General features: G+C 47.8%; 1 protein-coding gene across 2 annotated transcripts in view; it reads left to right on the forward strand.

Annotated features, from left to right (window-relative positions):
- The window catches only part of TLN2 (talin 2), a 134,028-nt gene that overhangs the window by 49,032 nt on the left and 66,324 nt on the right, over positions 1-18,672 (forward strand). For both annotated transcript variants that reach the window (XM_055002171.1, XM_055002170.1), the window contains exons 3-12: positions 1,796-1,893; positions 2,881-3,010; positions 4,063-4,215; positions 4,482-4,624; positions 5,334-5,461; positions 9,160-9,223; positions 12,082-12,186; positions 16,108-16,263; positions 17,206-17,307; positions 18,495-18,571. In XM_055002171.1, the coding sequence (XP_054858146.1) occupies positions 1,796-1,893; positions 2,881-3,010; positions 4,063-4,215; positions 4,482-4,624; positions 5,334-5,461; positions 9,160-9,223; positions 12,082-12,186; positions 16,108-16,263; positions 17,206-17,307; positions 18,495-18,571 (1,156 nt within the window). The remainder of the gene's footprint in view (positions 1-1,795; positions 1,894-2,880; positions 3,011-4,062; positions 4,216-4,481; positions 4,625-5,333; positions 5,462-9,159; positions 9,224-12,081; positions 12,187-16,107; positions 16,264-17,205; positions 17,308-18,494; positions 18,572-18,672) is intronic.

The following is an 18,672-nucleotide window of genomic DNA, read 5'->3' on the forward strand; positions in this document are numbered from 1 at the left end:
CTGCCCCCGTTTGCTTGGGAGTTTTTAAATGTAGGGGACGTTCCAAAACATGACTCTCTGCCTGCAGTTTGACATGATGCAGTCTGTTCTGCCATCTCCTTCCGTCTAAACCCGGCCCCGGTAGCCATCAGGGCAAAGGGACACCCCCCCCCCCGCCCTGTTGAGGCCAAAGGGAGCTGCACGCCTCGTGTTGCTTCCTGGACAATGTTGAGTGGCTCACCTGTCTTTGCATAGCGAGAAAGCAAGCCGTAGGGACAGGATGCGTCCCCCTCCTTGCCCTTGTGACAAATTGCCCACTGCAGGGATGAAAATATTGTTGGAAAGTGCCCCCAGCTTTGAGGCTAGACATTAATTGTGCATCCATGTATGTTTACGTGTGTGTGTGTATGTTATGTGCCGTCAAGTCGCCTCTGACCTGACCCAAGAATGAAAGACCTTCAGAAGGTCCTACCATTAACAGCCTTGCTCAGATCCTGCAAACTGGAGGGATGTGGCTTCTTTGATTGAGTCCAGCCATCTTGTTTTAGGTCTTCCTTTTTTCCTACTACTTTTCCTAGCATTGTTGACTTTTCCAGAGAATCTCATCTTCTCATGATGTGCCCAAAGTACGATAGCCTCAGTTTTGTCATTTTAGCTTCTAGGGGGAACTCAGGCTGGATTTGATCTAGTACCCACTTATTTGTATTTTTGGCCATCCATGGTATCTCCTGTGTTTACACACAGTTTATCTATATTTTGTTGGCTTTTTGGTTTTAAATGTTTTTTTTCTTTAACCTTGCTTTTTGGAAGTTGTTGCATGGAGCCCAAAAAAGTATCTTTGCCAATTAAATTTGCCTTGCAAACCAAAGGGACAGCAGGAAATCATGAGCTCGGGATTATCGTAGAGCAGCTCCCGAATGCTCTCGCTATTCCGTATTCAGATTCTGCAGGCGAGATCAAATAAATGTTCGTTAGGAGTGGAGAGTCAGCATTTGGCTGCCCACCATGAGGCTTTATGGCCTGGAAACCTTGCCTTTGAGCTGGGGGCTTCTGCTCTGCGTGGCAAAAGTGTTCCGTCCCACACAACGTCCGCAAGGGCAGACCCTCAGTGGCTGCCTTAAGAGAACAGACGCTGATGGAATGAAAACCTTCGCGCTCAACGACTTGGGATTATTTGCTTCATTGCTTCCAAGCGCAGCCTGTGTTAATTAGCGGTGAATGATGAAAGCACTCTCATTGGGGTAGCAGGGCTGCTGTGTCAGTCTCCGTTCCCTGTGGATCCCTCAGTGACATCCCCGTGGCCTTCAGGCACCCCTCCACTCTGCAGGCGGTTTATTGGGCGGCTGCTTTGCTCTGATAGGGATCATTTTCCATCAGCAAGAAAAACCACATTGTTGCTGGCAAGAATGACACATGTCCAGAAGATTGTTCCCTCTTGATTAATGCTTCAACCTTGAAAGCCAGAAAAAGGCATTTGAACTTACAGTCCTCATCTCCCACCATTTATGCACCGTGTTAAATCTTCCAGGCTCCATGAAGCAAAGCATTGATGGGTGCCCGAGCTTCAGAGTTTTTATAAAGTGAGCCAGTTTTGTTGGGGGGGGGGGACCCAGTGAAAAAGGGAGGGGAGAAAGAGGAGACTCTGGACGGGGGGTGGGGTGGAGGTCAGGGAAGGCCTGGAGGGAGCTGGCAAATTGAGAGGGGCCTGCTTTATGGTTGCACGAGGTGGGAAATTTCATTTGGCGTGGAAGGTCAGAGGCTGTGCCCGTTCCTCAGTCTCTCTAAAGGCCCTTCTTGTTTTCATTTTCTTTCTCAGCCTCTGATTATGGGCTGTTTCTCTCCGACGAAGATCCGCGGAAAGGCATATGGTTGGAAGCTGGAAGAACCTTGGATTACTACATGCTGAGAAATGGGGTACGACCTAAATGCAGGGACTCCCCCCCCCACAACCGGAATTCTCCCTAAAACTTCGGCATGAGACATTCCATTTTAAAATTGGAGGACCTTGCCATATTAGCTACCATGGGATAAAGGTTTCAGAATATAAATGGTTGTAGAAAAATTAATTTTGTGTAGAATCGGAGGTGGAAAACAGGGGAAAAAAACCCACCCCACCCTTGGGATAAAAATCTAATAACTGGATGGTTAACATTTTTGTTGCTGTTTAGTGATACCCAGAATCTGCTGCCTGGGGAGGTGCCTGGCCTTACCCTGTCCAATTACCTTTGGGGTATTTCAAAAGGTGCTTTTCCAGAGCTTCTCTTTCACAGGTGCTCTGCCCCCTGGCTCAGGTCTGTATGCCCCCTATCTTGGGTTCCAGCATCTGCAGCCTGTGATTGCTGGTCAGGACAAGATGTTGGGGGGGGGACCAGGGAAACTGTGCACCATCCCAAGGGCATGCAGCCATAATCCCTGTGATTCTGCAAGATATTCTGGATGCCTCCCTTAGAACGGGAGAGGCTGCCAGTTGGTGACTGAGCACCACGCCCTTAAAATGTTACGGCGTGTCGATCCTTCCCAAGTGGGACCTGCTGCTCAATGCATGGCACTTTGTGGGGCCCACTTGCAAAGTAACTCTTAGGTAAATTTTCCCCTTCTGAACACAGAAGGCAAGAATGGCCAATCAATTAATAAGTTTCTATTTTAATTTTCACCTGTGGCATTTATAAATATATAACGCCGCTGAGCAAGAGGCTGTATTTCATGGCCCTTTTGCAAATTATGCAGAAGCAAATTCACATTTGCCGCCGAGCCCCCCAGAGCCTCCGCTCCGTCCTGGTTTCTCTCCTTCCGGTTTCTCTCCTCCCTTACTATTCCTGCACCCACCTGCAGCAGAGTCAGGGGTCCAGAGCCGCTGCTTTGAGGAAAGTAAACGTGTAGCCCCTGTGGCTTACTTCCTAGGATGTTTTGGAGTACAAAAAGAAACAGAGGCCGCAGAAAATACGGATGTTGGATGGGTCAGTGAAGACGGTGATGGTGGATGACTCGAAAACTGTCGGGGAGCTGCTAGTGACAATTTGCAGCCGGATAGGTAAGGCCAACACAGCAATCTCTTCATCTCATGTGCTTTGGCAGGTCTCTTCAGATCATGCGATAGGAGTAGCAACTCATGACCCCGGAAGCCACATGGGTTCCTTCTGAAGGTTGTCATCTGGCAGAGGGGGACAAAGTGTATAGCAGCTGTCAGGGTAGGAGATTGCGGCAGCGCTCTCTTGCGCCTCTCGCCTCCAAAGAAATTCTCCACGAAATACAATTGTAGTGATAGAGGCCAGGGGGGAATCTCAGCGCCGTCCGGGCATAAAGCTGCTGCTACCAGCTGCCGATGCTGCTTTTGCTAGCTAACCAGCACCCCTGACTGAGATGCCTTTTGCCTCTGCTGGTCCTCTTTAAGGGTTGCCAGTTAGGACGTGCTACCCCCTCTCCCTTTAACTGCCCCATCTGGTGGCTGAAAGTTCCTGCGAGAGAATCCCCCGCCCGCCGCTTTGTAGATGAGGGGAAAGGGGATAGCCTGTGGCACGTGAGACCCCTGCTCCCAATTTTTCCAAAGGAGAGGTAGTAGAGAGGTAATTATGGTGAAAGGAATTTGTCGGTGGCTGTTCTCTTCCATCTTGTACACCGATGCATGTGAAATTATCCTTAAGGGCTGCTGTATATTTGCCGTCTGTATATTTTCTAAGTTAAGCACATGATAGATTTAATTTGTTTCTGGTCGGTAGCTGTGTTGGTCTGCAGTAGAACAGCCGGATCTGAGTCCAGTGGCACCTTAGAGACCAACAAGATTTTCAGGGTGCGAGCTTTCAAGAGTCAAAGGTCTCTTCTTCAGATATTCTTAGTATCTGAAGAAGGGAACTTTGACTTGCGAAAGCTCATACCCTGAAAATCCTGTTGGTCCCTAAGGTGCCCTGGGTTTAATTAACACCCTTTAAGTGCTCAGTGATGCACTCTGTGGTCCTTTCTCTAACTGCCAGCAGGGGGTGCTGTTCAGCTTTAATTATTTCAGATCAGCAGCGTTTGGCTGTCTTAAAATATGTCCTGTTCCCTGCTTTGTGGAAGAGTTGGCTTACTTTGTTCATGCCCTTCTAGGGATAACCAATTATGAAGAGTACTCCTTAATCCAGGAGAGCAGTGAAGAGAAGAAGGAAGAAGGCACGGGGACGCTGAAGAAAGACCGGACGCTGCTACGCGATGAGAAGAAAATGGAGAAGCTGAAGGCAAAGCTGCACACGGACGATGATTGTGAGTGTCTTTACCTGCCTTGTGGCTTGTAAAACTCAAGGGGTTTATGGCATTCCGAGTAGTAGCTGTACTCTGAACACAAGCCATCTCTGTGTGTGTTTATTCCTGGGTTTTGGAGTGGCTGTGCCCATGCTAACATTGGAGAAGGAAGGGGGGGAAAGATATAAATAAATGAGATTGAAATGCCCAACACTTGCCGTGTGCAAGAAGAAAATGCTTCACCTCTGACAATGTGAAATCGTGTGCGTCTTCTCTTTCCCCTCCAGTGAACTGGTTAGATCATAGTCGGACCTTCCGAGAGCAAGGAGTGGATGAGAGTGAAACGCTCCTACTGAGGCGCAAGTTCTTCTATTCGGACCAGAACGTCGATTCCAGAGACCCCGTTCAGCTCAACTTGCTTTATGTTCAGGTATATTGGGGAGGAATCTGCCCGGTGATTCTGCTTGGCGTCAGGGCAAATGCTCTTTCCTTGCTTGCTTACTTTTAATACTTGGGAAATAGCTGTCAAGTATTTCTGGAGAGGTGGCACACAACTGCTCTGAGTGAGTGAGTGAGTGAGTGAGTGAGTGAGTGAGTGAGTGAGTGAGTGAGTGAGTGAGTGAGTGAGTGAGTGAGTGAGTGAGTGAGTGAGTGAAATCCTAGCTAAGTTACAGATATGTGCCAGGTGGCTTCAAGGAACAACTTACGTCAGTGTGTGAATGGGCCATCATAGATGAAACAACGAGGACAGAGCCCTAAGCCACTATTCTTTTCCTTTTCTCTCTCGACACTTTATGGAACTTCGCAATAGTCACATTAACAGGAGAAATGCAAAAAAATGAATATGGAAAAGAGTCTGTAAGCCACCATTTTTTTATCCGTCGAATCAGTTCTCTTCACACTGATGTGTTTAATTTTCACCCTAAAGAATACACTGTTTGAGTAGAACTGTGGAGGGTGGGGAGGAAGGGTGTGTTTTTTAAAAAAATCTTTAAAGGTAAGAGAAGTATCTGAACATGCAGCTGAGGAAGCAGGAAATTCAGATTCTTGGTGTATTCTGAGATGGTTGGAGGGGAAGAGAATGTCAAGAGAGGTTGGCGGATTCCGGGGTTGGACCTCCTTCTCCGCTTGCTTTGCAGGCTCGTGACGACATTCTCAATGGCTCCCATCCCGTATCCTTCGAGAAGGCGTGTGAATTTGGGGGCTTCCAAGCCCAGATCCAGTTTGGACCTCACGTTGAACACAAGCACAAGCCGGGATTTTTAGAGTAAGCAGCTCCTCCGTGTGTGAGGCTCAGGGGTGTGGGTGGGTTGTGCTGTTCAGACAGCTGCTCCAGCCCCCCACTGTCCTGAGGGGTCCGCGGAAGCCTGTTCCTTGAGTAGTGGCAGGGAAGATTCCCTGAGAGCAGACGCGGCTAAAGTCCATCCTTGCTGCTGGCCCGTTCCTGAGAGTGATTTCTCGCTGCGCACTGCCGGAGAGTTTCCCAGATGTGAATGAAAACACCTGCGCCCTCGAGGGGCAAAGTCCAGGCGCACTTTTGCTCTGTGAGTCCACTGGCAGTATGGCCCCAGCTGTATAACTTGTGAGCCTGGGATGTACGTATTCTTTTAAAAAGAGAGCATTTTCGGATGCCTCGGAATGCAGGTCCTTGGTGGAGTCCACAGGACTGCAAAGCAGGCACAGAAACCGAGGTCAGCTCCCGTTTTTGACGTGTTGAGTATTCCCTGTCTTGAGAGAAGAGAGGGAGCCTCACCTTGCACGGAGCTCCTTGTCTGCGCTGGAGCTTCAGTTTGTGCTTGCGGGGGCTAGCTGCCTCATCTGGGAGCTGTCTGGATTGCAGCTGCAGGCGTTTAGCTCTCCCCCCGACCCCGTGCAGCAGAGAGCAAGACATTCAAGCCAATGACTACATTGCCTTGCTTTACAAAACCAGTCCTGTGGAATTTAAATAATGTAATGTAATAATAATTGAATCCTGTATCTCTGAAGAGGAGCAGTTCCTCCTCAGCGGCTTAAGCATTCTGCTCCAGTTTCAAATTAAAAAGGGCTCATGGACGATTACTCTGGAGCTTTTGGTTCTCTTTCCCACCCCCCTCCCCCCTGGGCTTCTCGGGAATGATTTCATTTTAATTGGATGGGGGTCTCGGCTGCACACTGATGTTGTGCTGAACAATAATTTCTGAAAGAGCATACGGCATCTCTTGTGCGTTTCTGCTGAGCCCGGGCTTTCTTAAAGGATTGCTTGACATCCGTTGGTAACTCGAACAATAAGTAGTGAAGCGATGGAACGAATCCGGGTGGCATGAGGGGAAGGGTCCCTCCCACGGGTTTTGGAAGAGCCAGTTACAAGCAGCAGGCCTGGGTTTGCCGGGGTGCAAGGAGCACACCCGCTCCTGCCTTTTTGAGGAGTGAGCCTGTAGAGATGGGCACGAACTGGGAAAATTCCGAACCATGCAGTTCGTGGTTCATCACATTTCATGAACCATGAACTTTCACGAACTTGCCCCAGTTCACGAACTGGTTTGTTCGGTTCATGAAAAGGTCACTTCTTGGTCAGCAGCAGGTCTGCAGAAAGCCCATCTCTCCGTTGCCTAGGAAACTGATTGACTTGTGCCAGGCTGTCTGCAGAGACAAACTGAAATACGAACCCAACGAACTGGGCTGAAATTTGTCACGGTTCATGAGAAATGAGCTCCCACGAACCACCGGTTCACGAACCAACGAATTCGGTTCGTGCCCACCTCTAAGCAAGAATGTTAAATAAATAAATAATGATTTCAAACATCTGCTGGTTGCATTTACATGGCACATTCATTTCAGCTGGGCTTGCACCGGAAAATGTTTGAACTAAAATGTTACCCCCTCCTCCATTTTAGTGATCCTGGCCTCCCCCGGCCCCTCTACCCGTTCATGTTCTGATGGTCTGCTTTTATCCTCAAGATGGTTTTATTCTGCTGGCTTTAACACACAGGTTGTTTTTCTGCTGCAAGCTCCGTTTCGTTGATCCGTATAGTTACTTGCTTTACATTTATTAGTTATTTAGTGCATTCCAATGCCTGTAAGCTTGAGGCAGCTTACAACCAAATGTACCATTTGTATTGTATTATTGTAGGAAGCAAATTTCCCCAGGACAGTTTGGCCGGGGATCCTGATGGTGTTTTGCCATCTTCTGGCACGGAGCAGGGGTCACTGGGGGTGGGTGGGGGCAGGAGGTAGTTGTGAATTTCCTGCACTGTGCAGGGGGCTGGACTAGATGACCCTGGAGGTCCCTTCCCACCCGATGGTTCTGTGGCATGTGACTGAAGCAACCGTCAGGCTTCCCCCAGAGTGCTCCACGTCCCTGGAGCTCCGCCTGCTCTAGAATACCATCTGATTCAGAAACAAGGCTGGCCCCTCTAGGAAGCAGGGCTTTCTCGCTGATGCCTTCCCCCAAGCGATTCCTTCCGCCCGGGCTCATGCTGGTTCTTTCACACATTGTTGAAAACTTCCCTGTTTCAGATGACTTCTGGTAACAGAGATTGTGATCTGTCATTGCAGGACCAAGTATGTTTGTTTTTGTTTCATTTCACAATCATCTCTTTTTAGTTCTGTTTTTATAAAAACGGTTCAATTGTTCCTAATTGAATTTTTTTTAAATATGCTACCGTTCATCCACTAGTTTGATATTTGTGGGTGAAAAAAGAATTGTTGTTACAACTTCTTTGGGCTTTCTCCCTCAGGCACTAAAACTTCATGAGCTAGCCATGCAACTGACCGTCTGTTAAAATCTACCAGAATTAAGTTCCAGTATTGCTTTTCCGTTGATGCTTCTGTTCTGCCCATTCCGAATCCTGCTTTGGAAACTTTGGCAGCTATGCCAAAATCCTTCATGCCTTCATGACATCTGCTGCATGACTGCACAGTGTTCATTTTTTTATCATGTTTACATGACTGAGCACTACATGTTCATATTATTTTTGTGTCCAGTCTGCATTCTTGCAATATCGTAAAACTCTTGCGCCAACCCACATGCTGTTGTCTCTCCGAATCCTCTTATATCAGGTGCAAGCTTGATGGAAGAACCCAGACCGTAAGGACGACAAAAAGGGTGTGCAGTTGTAAGGCCACAAATCCCAGGGTCCCATGTGACCCCCCCCCCCAGCAAAATACACAGATGCAAAATCATTCTTGAATTAAAGCAAATTAATAAAATAGGTAAGCAGAATTCAATTCTAGTAGCATCTCAAAGACCAAAAAGATTTCCAGGGTATAAGCTTTTGAGTGTCAAAGCTCCCTTCGTCAGATATGTCAAGGTTTGACTCCCAAATGCTTATATACCCTGGAAATACTGTGCGTCTTTAAGGCGCTACTGGACTCAAATCTTGCTCTTCTGCTGCCAACCAACAATGCTACACATCTGAAATGATAAAACACGTGTTTGTTACCTTGATCTGATGCAACTGCTGGTTTTAGATGGAGGTTTGTGTTTTGTTTTTGAGATCTTAGTTTTTTCATTGGGTCTCATTGAATTATTTGTATCCTGTGTACAGTGATTGCTTGTTGATAAGGGCAGTTTCGCTGTATTTTTTAGAACAAATATTGGAGGAATGGAAGAATGCCAAAAATCTGCTGAAATTGAGACTATGATTTTGGTTTTTGGTGTAAATTGATTGCTGAGATCTGGGAAAATAGAATAGAAAATGGAAATGCTTTCTTTGGCCATTGGTGGCTGTGGAGAAGCTGCATTTGAGAGCTTTCGGTTGGCTGCTTGCTTTCCTCTTCGACCCAGTCAAGTGTGAGGTAGATTCTCCTGATTGGCTGCCTCTGGGTGGGAGGGAATCTGTCAGCCAATCAGAAAAAAAGAAGGCTACAAGGTACCAGAAGTCATATGAACGAATGGTTGACATCCTCTGCCTCCGAATTGCAACGCTTCAGAGCAAATAAAGGGCGACTGCATCCTCATTAACTGTGGCTTTTGCTTTCCCCCAGTCTAAAAGAATTCCTTCCTAAAGAATATATCAAGCAAAGAGGAGCTGAAAAGAGGATATTTCAGGTAACGGGAGAAGGGTTTATTTTCCCACAGCTTTTTATGGCTGTTGTTGTTTTTGCGTTCGCTTCAGCAATAAACTCGCACTAACTCAAGTGTAAATGAAGCAGACGGCTTTTCTCTCTGCTATCCTAATTCAGACCTGGTGGGTGGTTGGAGGAGATTTGCTTTTCAGAGCCTTTCCTTCAAGACATGAGTGTGCTTAATGGGTCCGAGCCATCATCTCGATTCCCGCTTGCAAAAGAGAAGACCTTGGGAGCTAAATATGGTTATGTAAGGGCTCCTTGGCACAGCCAGCCTCCCTAGATTGTATTTTTGCCCAGGGTTGTGTGTTTTGTTGGCTGTGAAGGAGAATCAGGTGTGAATGCCCTGAAAGCATTTCCTTTTCAGTATCAAGTTAGGGCTGACAGTGTTGGGATGGCATTTCGGAGCCCTAAAGAGGCCGTCCTGCTTGCTCAGCTTAGAAGAAAAGTTGAATTGCTACGCAGAATAAGATGACTGCAGCAGACTTTAGAAGTGGGGAGACTCGGGCAACTGCTGTTTTCCCAGGTCCTTCGGAGTTCGGGTGTCCAATCCCGTTGCAGAACGAATTGCTCTATTTCTGCGCCACGCTGCCCTGAGCCTCCACCCCACTCTTTGCAAAACTTACCTTGAGGCAGTTCCTGAAATGGCCCCTCTGTTATGTCCTGGACCTCATGTTCTGGAAGTGCCCAAGTACCAGGAACCTTGGGAAATGTAGTTCCAGAGAGCTGTAGAGTTAAATGGGATCCCCTCTGCCTTCTCTCTCTGTTGCTTTTACCATTGCAGTTAGGTAAGTTTGGGGAACAGAACAGCAGTGGTGGGAATAATACAGAAGCTTGTCTGCTATTCTGTTCCTCAGTTTTAGCATCAGCGGAATATTAACTAATACAACTGGTGTAACAAACCAGGTATTAATGGATGAGGTTCCCTGCCCTCGATAATTTTGCTGTATTTCCCCCTTCTGATTGGGGTAGTATGTTTCTCTCACCCTCCACCCCTTCTCATCTTGTAGAGTCATCTTGGGGGGAGTTTTACAAAACATGTATCTGGTTTATGTTTTACTTCAGCTTTGCTAAATGTGGTTGTGCAGTATAGCCTTGGTTGCCCAGCAAAGGCTGGTGTTACCGCTGCGGAGGGATTGTTTTCCAGAAGCCAAAATTAAGATCTCCTCGCAGACAGCAACGGATGGGCTGGAAGTGCCGTGTCTCTTCCCTGAGTGGAAATCAAGGGCGGGAGGGGGACGGGGAGGGGGGGGAGATACTGTTAGCACTGGATAGATTAATTCTCTGGCTGGGATCACCAGAGACATCAGCCATCTTTTGTTAGTTACAACCGGGAAGATGACCGGTGTCAGTTTAATTTGATGCAGCGCTACTCAGCGAGAGTTGGCAACTGGAGAGGGGCGCTGGGAAAATGTCATTGCACAGGCTAATATAAGCGTCCCTGGAGTTTCATTGGGAGCTTGGAGGGTAATGAAAACTGACACGGGCATTTTTGGTAAATTTATTTAGGCTTTTACGGAAGAAAAGAGCAATTCAGTAGATACTGTTGGGGGTTTTGTTTTCAAATGGTTAGAACGAATTATTCAGCTTTTGTTGCACACACCTGAAAGACTGAGAAGATTTTTTTCCCCTACCTTGTTAAGGTAGGAAAGATTTGGGTTGAAAATGGGATTTGTGCAATCAAATGTATTATTCCTTGGAGTAAAAAACAGGGATCTGGCCACACTTGAAAGACTGAGAAGATTTTTTGTTCCATGTAGAAGCGTTCGTGGACTGCAGCCCCATCAAAGCGAGCTCTAGTCCGTGAAAGAAATGGCTGAAATGGACTCTTGTTAGCCAGACTCCAGTGCATTCTTTGCTCTCAGTATGAGGGAGGGAGTGGGCGTAGGGCACAGGGGAGGGACCCGTTTGTGGGCAAATGGGCCTCCTCCGTGGACAGCGTGAGAGAGGAGCTTGGAGTGCGGAGAGATCTCTCCGGGTGACAAGCAAGAGGGGCCTTTGGATGGGAGTGATATCATTTTGAAGGGAGAATGAATGAATGATCTCCAGGGGCTAGAAGAGGCTGTTAGCTTGGGTTGGAGGAAATTGTGTTTTCAGGGCTGTCTTTGGATGTTTTTGCAGTGATTAGTTTATTGTTTTGCAAATGGTTTTGGAAACCTTGGTCGTCTTTGGGGCTTAGGGTTTGGGTGTCGATTTATTAGAATAAGGGAGGTTAAATTGATTATGAGGAAGAGTTTTCACATTGCTCTTCCTCCTGTTTTCTCCTCCTCTTTTTGGATAGCTAGTATCCAACCGTGGATAGCTGTCCACTGTTGTCCCCGCCACCCTGCATATGAGCCAGGGCTTGAAAAGCAGTATTTTCTCATCGCCATCTGAAGAGAAGCTGTATTGTATAAAGTTGTTTTAATGTTATTTGTATGCTGTTTTATCTGTTTTTAACTGCATTTATGTAAACTGAAATGTTATACTTTGCCCTGAGCCCGCCTGGTGGGGAGGGCAGACTAAAAATCTAATATAATAAATAATAAATAAATAAAAATATTGGGACAGAGGTAGAGGAACCCCCCCCCATTTTCCTCATTTATATAAAACCCAAACACGCCCTGACCTCTTGGAACAGGGCAGGCTGTGGATCTTAAAGAATATTGGGGGTCCTGGGGGTGGCCAATCCTCCAGTGGGGACAGTGCATGGCCATTTGAATACATATTTTCAAAAGAGATGAATTTTGAAATGTCTGAATAGCAGACTGGTGGGGGGAGATGCTGTGGGCTCTCTTGTTCTGCCGTCCCAAAATAGGTCTTTAGATGATTGCCAAGTGATTGATTGGACCATCTTTACAGGAGCATAAAAACTGTGGAGAGATGACCGAGATAGAAGCCAAGGTGAAGTACGTGAAGCTGGCGCGTTCGCTGCGGACCTACGGGGTCTCCTTTTTCCTTGTTAAGGTAGGAAAGATTTGGGTTGAAAATGGGATTTGTGCAATCAAACGTCTTATTCCTTAGGGCCAAAAACTTGCCCATCCAAGAAACAGACCCGATTGGATGAGCTCTCTAACTCTCATTTTACAAATTAAGGCATGGATGTGCCCAAAGCAGGCCATGAAGATTGAATGGCTGGAACTGCTGTGCCTCCCTCTTGTATTCCTGAACTGGGGAAAGCCCCAACTTGAGAAAGCCTCTTGTTTTCTCAGGCAAGTTACAATCGGTCATGGTTGTGGTCCATAAGTGACGTTGTACTGGAGCTTGTTAGTTCTTTCTGAACCCCACTTGTTTTTCTGATGTGGGAAGCATAGCCTTCCAAATTAAAATACAGCTTGCAGTTCTGTAGTTGTGAGCCATTAAACGTGGGCACTTAAAGGACACTGGAGCTCTTTCGGAGTTTGCGTTGCAGTGACTTGCACGGCTGAAGGTGCAAGCGGCCATGTTTGCCGCCTCTTCTGTATGCGGTAAAAACTTCCGACACCTTTGGCTTGTTCCTTTGAGGGGAAGGGAGTGCCTCAGGGGTGTGTACCAGGAGCCTGTTGTCCCCAAAACGACTGTGTTGTGGTTAGCCTTAAGTTGAGGTGTCCGGACAATATCCTGTCCGCTAAAGACCAGATTAGATAGGACTGAGCCTACATTCAGCTCTGGCGGAGGGGTGGGTTTGGGGGATGGAAAGCAGATACCTATTCACCCTCTTGCCCTCAGTTTCTGGTCCCAGGACCTGTGACTCTACTCCCCGGTGCTTCTGGGTGCTCTTTTATTTTGCAGCTGCCTAGAGTACAGATAGAGGAACGCTTCACTCTGATTTGGCTTCACAGGTCATGATGGGCCACTGCCAGTATGTTGGCTAAGCTCTTTGTCACTCTTTGCACGGCCCTGTGAAAACGGCCAAAGGGATGAGGGCTGCTTGCAGCCTGCAGTCAAGGAAGGGAGACATGCAAACAGAGCCCTAAAGCTTCATTGCCTATTAATGGCATTGCTAATGGATGGGGACCGAAGGCACCCACGGTTTCTCGAGGAATCCCAACACTTCCTCTGCAGTCTGTTCACTACATCCTTTGCAGATGAGTAAAGTATCCGACAAAGGAGTGATTTGTGCACAAAGAACCAAAATGGCTCTCCCAGGACGCTAAATGCCACGGCTTAATCAGGCCGTGAGTTTTCAGACGCTGAGATTACATGGAGGTTCTGATAACAGGTGGCCTCAAACGGGCACCGTCAGATGGGAAAGGAAGAAAACAATTTGAATAATTATTTGTCTGCACAGGCATGCTGGGCCACGTTAAATTAAAAGTGCATATTAGCTTTCCGTAACTTTTGTTTTAAAGTTCTGACTGGAGCCATTAGTAACTATGTAATTTCAGTAACCATGGCGTGAAATGTCTAGCTGTGACAAATTTGTCAGGGACGCCAGAGGGAGTCTCTGGAGTCTCAAGTTGTTGGACGTAACAAAGGCTCGTTTTTGCTATCCTCTAACTTGGGGGTGGAGCGACTCCCTGTAGCAGCTTGCAGTTCTTACGGCGTGGCATGTGGGACTTTAAAAAGCCTGAGAACAATGGATTTCCCAAATCAAACTGACAAACTGGAGACGCGTGCTGCTCTAGTAATTCTCTCTGTGTGCCCACCCCCACGCTGCACTGAACCTCCAAACTGCCTCAGATTGGGAGCAGCCAAGCTCACGTGAAGGCCCAAGCGCCTCCTGCTAAGCGATGGCCGGTCCCTTTTTAAAATTCTGAGCTATAACACAGCACAAAGTCTGGGGTGGGTGGGCACCACTGACTTCAGCAGTTGCCCCCATGCCCAAAAGCCAGATCTGACACTCCGAGCCATCGCCCTTTCACATAATCTAACTCTTCAATAATTTTGATGACTTTCAACCATGAGGTCTAGAAACTTATTTCATGCTGTAGAAGAGAGGGAAAATACAAATCTCTGCCTGTTGCATCTAGCCTGGGTCTCCTCGGCAGCAGTGAATAAATCAATAAAAGTGGCTGCCATTGATTGGTGGTGCACACTGTAAATTTTGCTGCGCGGGGGTGCCACGCAGTGTTCTTATTATCCCTCTCCCTGTGGCTGAAAGCAGAGTCGAGGCCAGGCCGTAGCAAACGGAAAGCTCCTGTAGCCTATAGCCAGCCAACGCAGAGCTCCGTGTTGCTCATCTGAGGAAGTGGTCTGCAATCCCGCAAGGGCTTCGCGCTGCCCTTGTGGAGTGTGGCTGGTCTCCCTGCAGATCTTCTCTTTGACCAGAACAGGATGGGGGTGCCCGACGTCCTTCAAGACCCACTGCAGGTCCTCCTTGACAAGTTGGGCTCAGCTGGATTGGACCCTGACCTGCATCAAACGCTCAGCCCGCAAACTCACTCTAGCTTCCTGAATGGACCCTTCATCGGTGGCCCTTTCATCTTCTCGGTGCAACCAAAGTCCAGGGTGGGCTTGAGACCGCTTAGTGTCCCGTGGCTAGAATTGTTACTAGGGAAGAGGTGTCGACACATGCTTGTCTGAATGATGCCAGGAGCAGGTGACATGCCAGTGTGAAGGCAGAGGCCTGCTCTCTACGCCCGGTCATTAGACAAGAGCCAAGAGTCCAGTAGCACCGATCAGATGAACAAAATTTGTGGGAGGGTATGGTCATTAGACAGTTAATGACGGCTTTCCTTTTTAGGTTTTATATTGTGAAAAAATTCGCCTTGTGCTCATTGGTTGTAAGCTGCCTTGAGGATCATTTTCAGATGGAACGGCAGCACTGAAATTTTCTGTAATAAATAAATGCAAGCGGCGGTGCACAACAGTATGTGCTTTGAAGTGATGCGCCTGCAGGCAGCCAGCGGGCTCAGTGTTAAGTACGTGTCTGAATCTACCCCAAGTCTTATATTAGGCTGGAGCCTTTCTACTCCAGTCAGAAATTCAGGTAACTGAAAAGCTTATTTACATAATGAGGAAGGATGGATGGAGTCTTCTGGGTCAACCAAGTGTTGATAGCACATGTGCTTATTGACAGTGATGTTGAATCTCTTTGCTATTCCTTAAATATTTGTGCAAGATTTGGGTCCAGTAGCACCTTAAAGACCAACTAGATTTCTAGGGTAGGTGTTTTCCAGAGTCAAAGCTCCCTTTGCCAGATATGAGGAGCGGAAAAAGGAAAGAGTCCTTATAATCCAAGCAGAGTGTGGGAGAGGGTATTGTAAACTAGACTACCAGGAAGTTAGCTATAATACATACTGTAATTAGCTTGATAGAGCAGGGATGTGAAGTGCAGAAAATTGGCACCTGTAATACAGATATATATATATATTTACGTATATAAATACGCACGTCTACACGTTTGTGTAGATAACGCACACACACGTACACACAGATACATAGCTAGCTTCTGGCACTCTAATTTGCGACACCCCTCCCACCCTCTGCCTGGATTATAAGGAATCCCTTTTCCCACTCCGTGTGGGTGACAAAGGGAGCTTTGACTCTCGAAATCTTACACCCTGGAAATCTAGTTGCTAATGGGCCCAAACCTTGTTCTTCTACTACAGACCAACCCAATTTCCCACCTGAAACTAAATGTGTGTGTCAAGTGAAGCAGATCGAGTGAGTTGCTGCTCGCAGGGCTTACCTGTGACTTCCTACGTTTCCCCCCCGCCCCATGACCTCAGCACTTGGGTGTCGCCTTTTGTGGTCACTGACAGCGTTCCTTCAGGGTACAGAGCATCAGAATTGCATTGCTTGGTAGCCAAAGAAACCAGTTTGAAGGCTGGTTGCCACCTCCCCTCTGCTGCAGTGAGTTATTGCAAGGAATTTGGACAGCGCCTCCCAGTTCTAGGAGTGCCTTCCCCGAAGCCTCGCGGGCATCTTCCGCTCTTGCCTAAGCCCCCAGTGTTCCCTTTGCAGGAGAAGATGAAGGGCAAGAACAAGCTGGTCCCTCGCCTGTTGGGCATCACCAAGGAGTCCGTGATGCGCGTGGATGAAAGGACCAAGGAAGTGCTGCAGGAATGGCCGCTGACGACCGTCAAACGCTGGGCGGCTTCACCCAAAAGCTTCACTCTGGTACGTGTGTGGGATAGTCGAAGAGGGCCCAAGGGCCAGCCCCTCAGCTGATCGGTTGCCCTTGGCAGGCTGCTGTCCGTGGTGCTACTGCGGCCAAAGGTCCAGTTTTTGGAATCTCCCTTTGGCTGGGGTTAGCCATAGATATTATGCCACCCAGGCCAATGTGCAGCAGGGCCCCCTCACAAGCCAGCTGCTCAGCTCCTGCTGGAGGAAAGGTTGAGGAACGACAGGCAGGCAAGGACTGCATCTTTTACGTTCTTCCTCAAGCACGTGCGCGTGCCAGCAGCCCATGGGTGTTGCAAAGGTTTAACACCCCCCCCCACCCCCAAGGTGGTGACAGTACTGCTCAGAAGTAACAAATCTAAACTATTGTGGAATAGTAAAGAGTCCAGTGGCACCTTTAAGACTAACCAACTTGATTGTAGCATATGCTTTCAAGAACCACAGCTCTCTTTGTCAGATGCATAAGCTTTCGAGAACCACAGCTCTCTTCGTCAGATGCATTGTCAGCTTTCAAGAACCACAGCTCTCTTTGTCAGAGGCATACGCTTTCAAGAACCACAGCTCTCTTTGTCAGAGGCATCTGATGAAGAGAACTGTGGTTCTCGAAAGCTTATACAGCAATAAAGTTAGTTAGTCTTAAAGGTGCTACTGGACTCTTTACTATTGTGCAACTACAGACTAACACGGCTCACTCCTCTGGATCTAAAGCCGTTGTGGGTCGTGCATAATGCTTTGAAGATACACACTCCCCAATGAATCTTGTGCTCCGTTGCATGAAGTATAACTTGATTGAGTAGACTTCCTACTATGGTGGAAAGGCTCCCATGGCCCCCCCGTCCTGTTTCTCTGTGGCTCACGTTCATTCATTGGTCTTCCAGCCTCAGCCATTGTACTCTGGATGTTTCTGGACACCCGTGCACCGTTTCCTTCTTTCCTTAGGATTTTGGCGAGTATCAGGAAAGCTACTACTCGGTGCAGACCACAGAAGGCGAGCAGATCTCTCAGTTAATTGCCGGATACATCGATATCATCCTGAAGAAGGTAAATCCTTGAGTGTCTGACCTTGTGGGACACTTGTGCTTGGAAACACTTCGGGGTGCAGAGAGGAATCCGTGGCGTTGGCTAAGTTACTGCTGTGAACTGGGAGATTTCCAAGCTTATCCTGTTGGTGCAACTCAGAAGTAGACATGGGCACGAACCACAAAAAACCAAACCGTGCAGTTCGTGGTTTGTGCGTTTCCATGAACCAGGAACCACAGACTCCCACGAACTGGGGCAAGTTCCTGAACCAGTTCGTGGTTTGTGGGGTTTAAATCCCCCCTCCACCGCCTGCCAGCTGATAGTTTAAAGGGACCTGCCACTTGCAAGCAGCAGGAAAAGTTTAAATGGCCATTTCCCCGGGAAATGGCCATTTAAAACTGCCCTTTAATACGAACCAGCAGACCAGTTCGTGGAAGTTTGTGAAAACGAGCTTCCATGAACCACTGGTTCGTGGTTGGCAAACTACAAACTGGGCTGGTTCATGGGTTTTTTTGGTTCGTTTTCAGGTTTGTGCCCATCTCTACTCAGAAGCGTTTTGCCAAGTAAAAAATAAGTAAACATTGGGGGTTGACAGTGTCTAGTGAGTGCCCAATTCAGACAGAGGTCAAGAATGTAAGCTGTGCAAGGAGAGGCTGAAGGACTTGGGTGTGTTTAGCCTGGAGAAGAGAAACTTGAGGGGTCTCAGCATTACCCCTTTCAGGGACCTGAAGGGCTGCCCCAAGGAAGAGAGCAGAGATTTGTTCTCTGCTGCTCAGAGGATGAGACCAGATCCAGTGGGCTTCAGTGACAAGAGGGGAAGATTTCAGCTGGACATTGGGAGGGGCTTCCTAATAACGAAAGCCGTTCAGCAGTGGAACCAGTTACCCTGTAGACGAGGTTGGGTATCTCTCTGTCCTGAATGCACTAGCATTTTATTTCCTGTTGCTGAATGTGTCATTCTGACCAGAGGGACTTGAGAAATTAGTCTGAATGTGAGCAGACACCCGAACAACAAAAGGATGTGAACAAGGAAGCTGAGTGTGAGGACCACAGTAGTTGTGTCTGTGGGTGAAGCGATGCCCAGAGTGCAGTCTGAATTCTTAGCGACGTCCCTGCATCACAGTGGAAGCAGCTCCTGGTTTCTAAAACGTGTTGGGTTTCTGAGAGGCTGACGAGAGATGGCATCTTTGACCTTTCCTCTTCCACAGAAGCAAAGCAAGGACCGATTCGGCCTTGAGGGTGACGAGGAATCCACCATGTTGGAAGAATCCGTATCGCCTAAAAAGTACGTTTCCCCAAGTTAAAGAGATTTTGTTTTCTGCATGGGAGCTGTGAGCCAGAAGCCCCTGCTTCAAACTGGCCATGTTTTTTCTTAGTGGTCTCTGG

The sequence above is a fragment of the Eublepharis macularius genome, chromosome 18 (genome assembly GCF_028583425.1).
Source record: "Eublepharis macularius isolate TG4126 chromosome 18, MPM_Emac_v1.0, whole genome shotgun sequence".
NCBI lineage: Eukaryota > Metazoa > Chordata > Lepidosauria > Squamata > Eublepharidae > Eublepharis > Eublepharis macularius.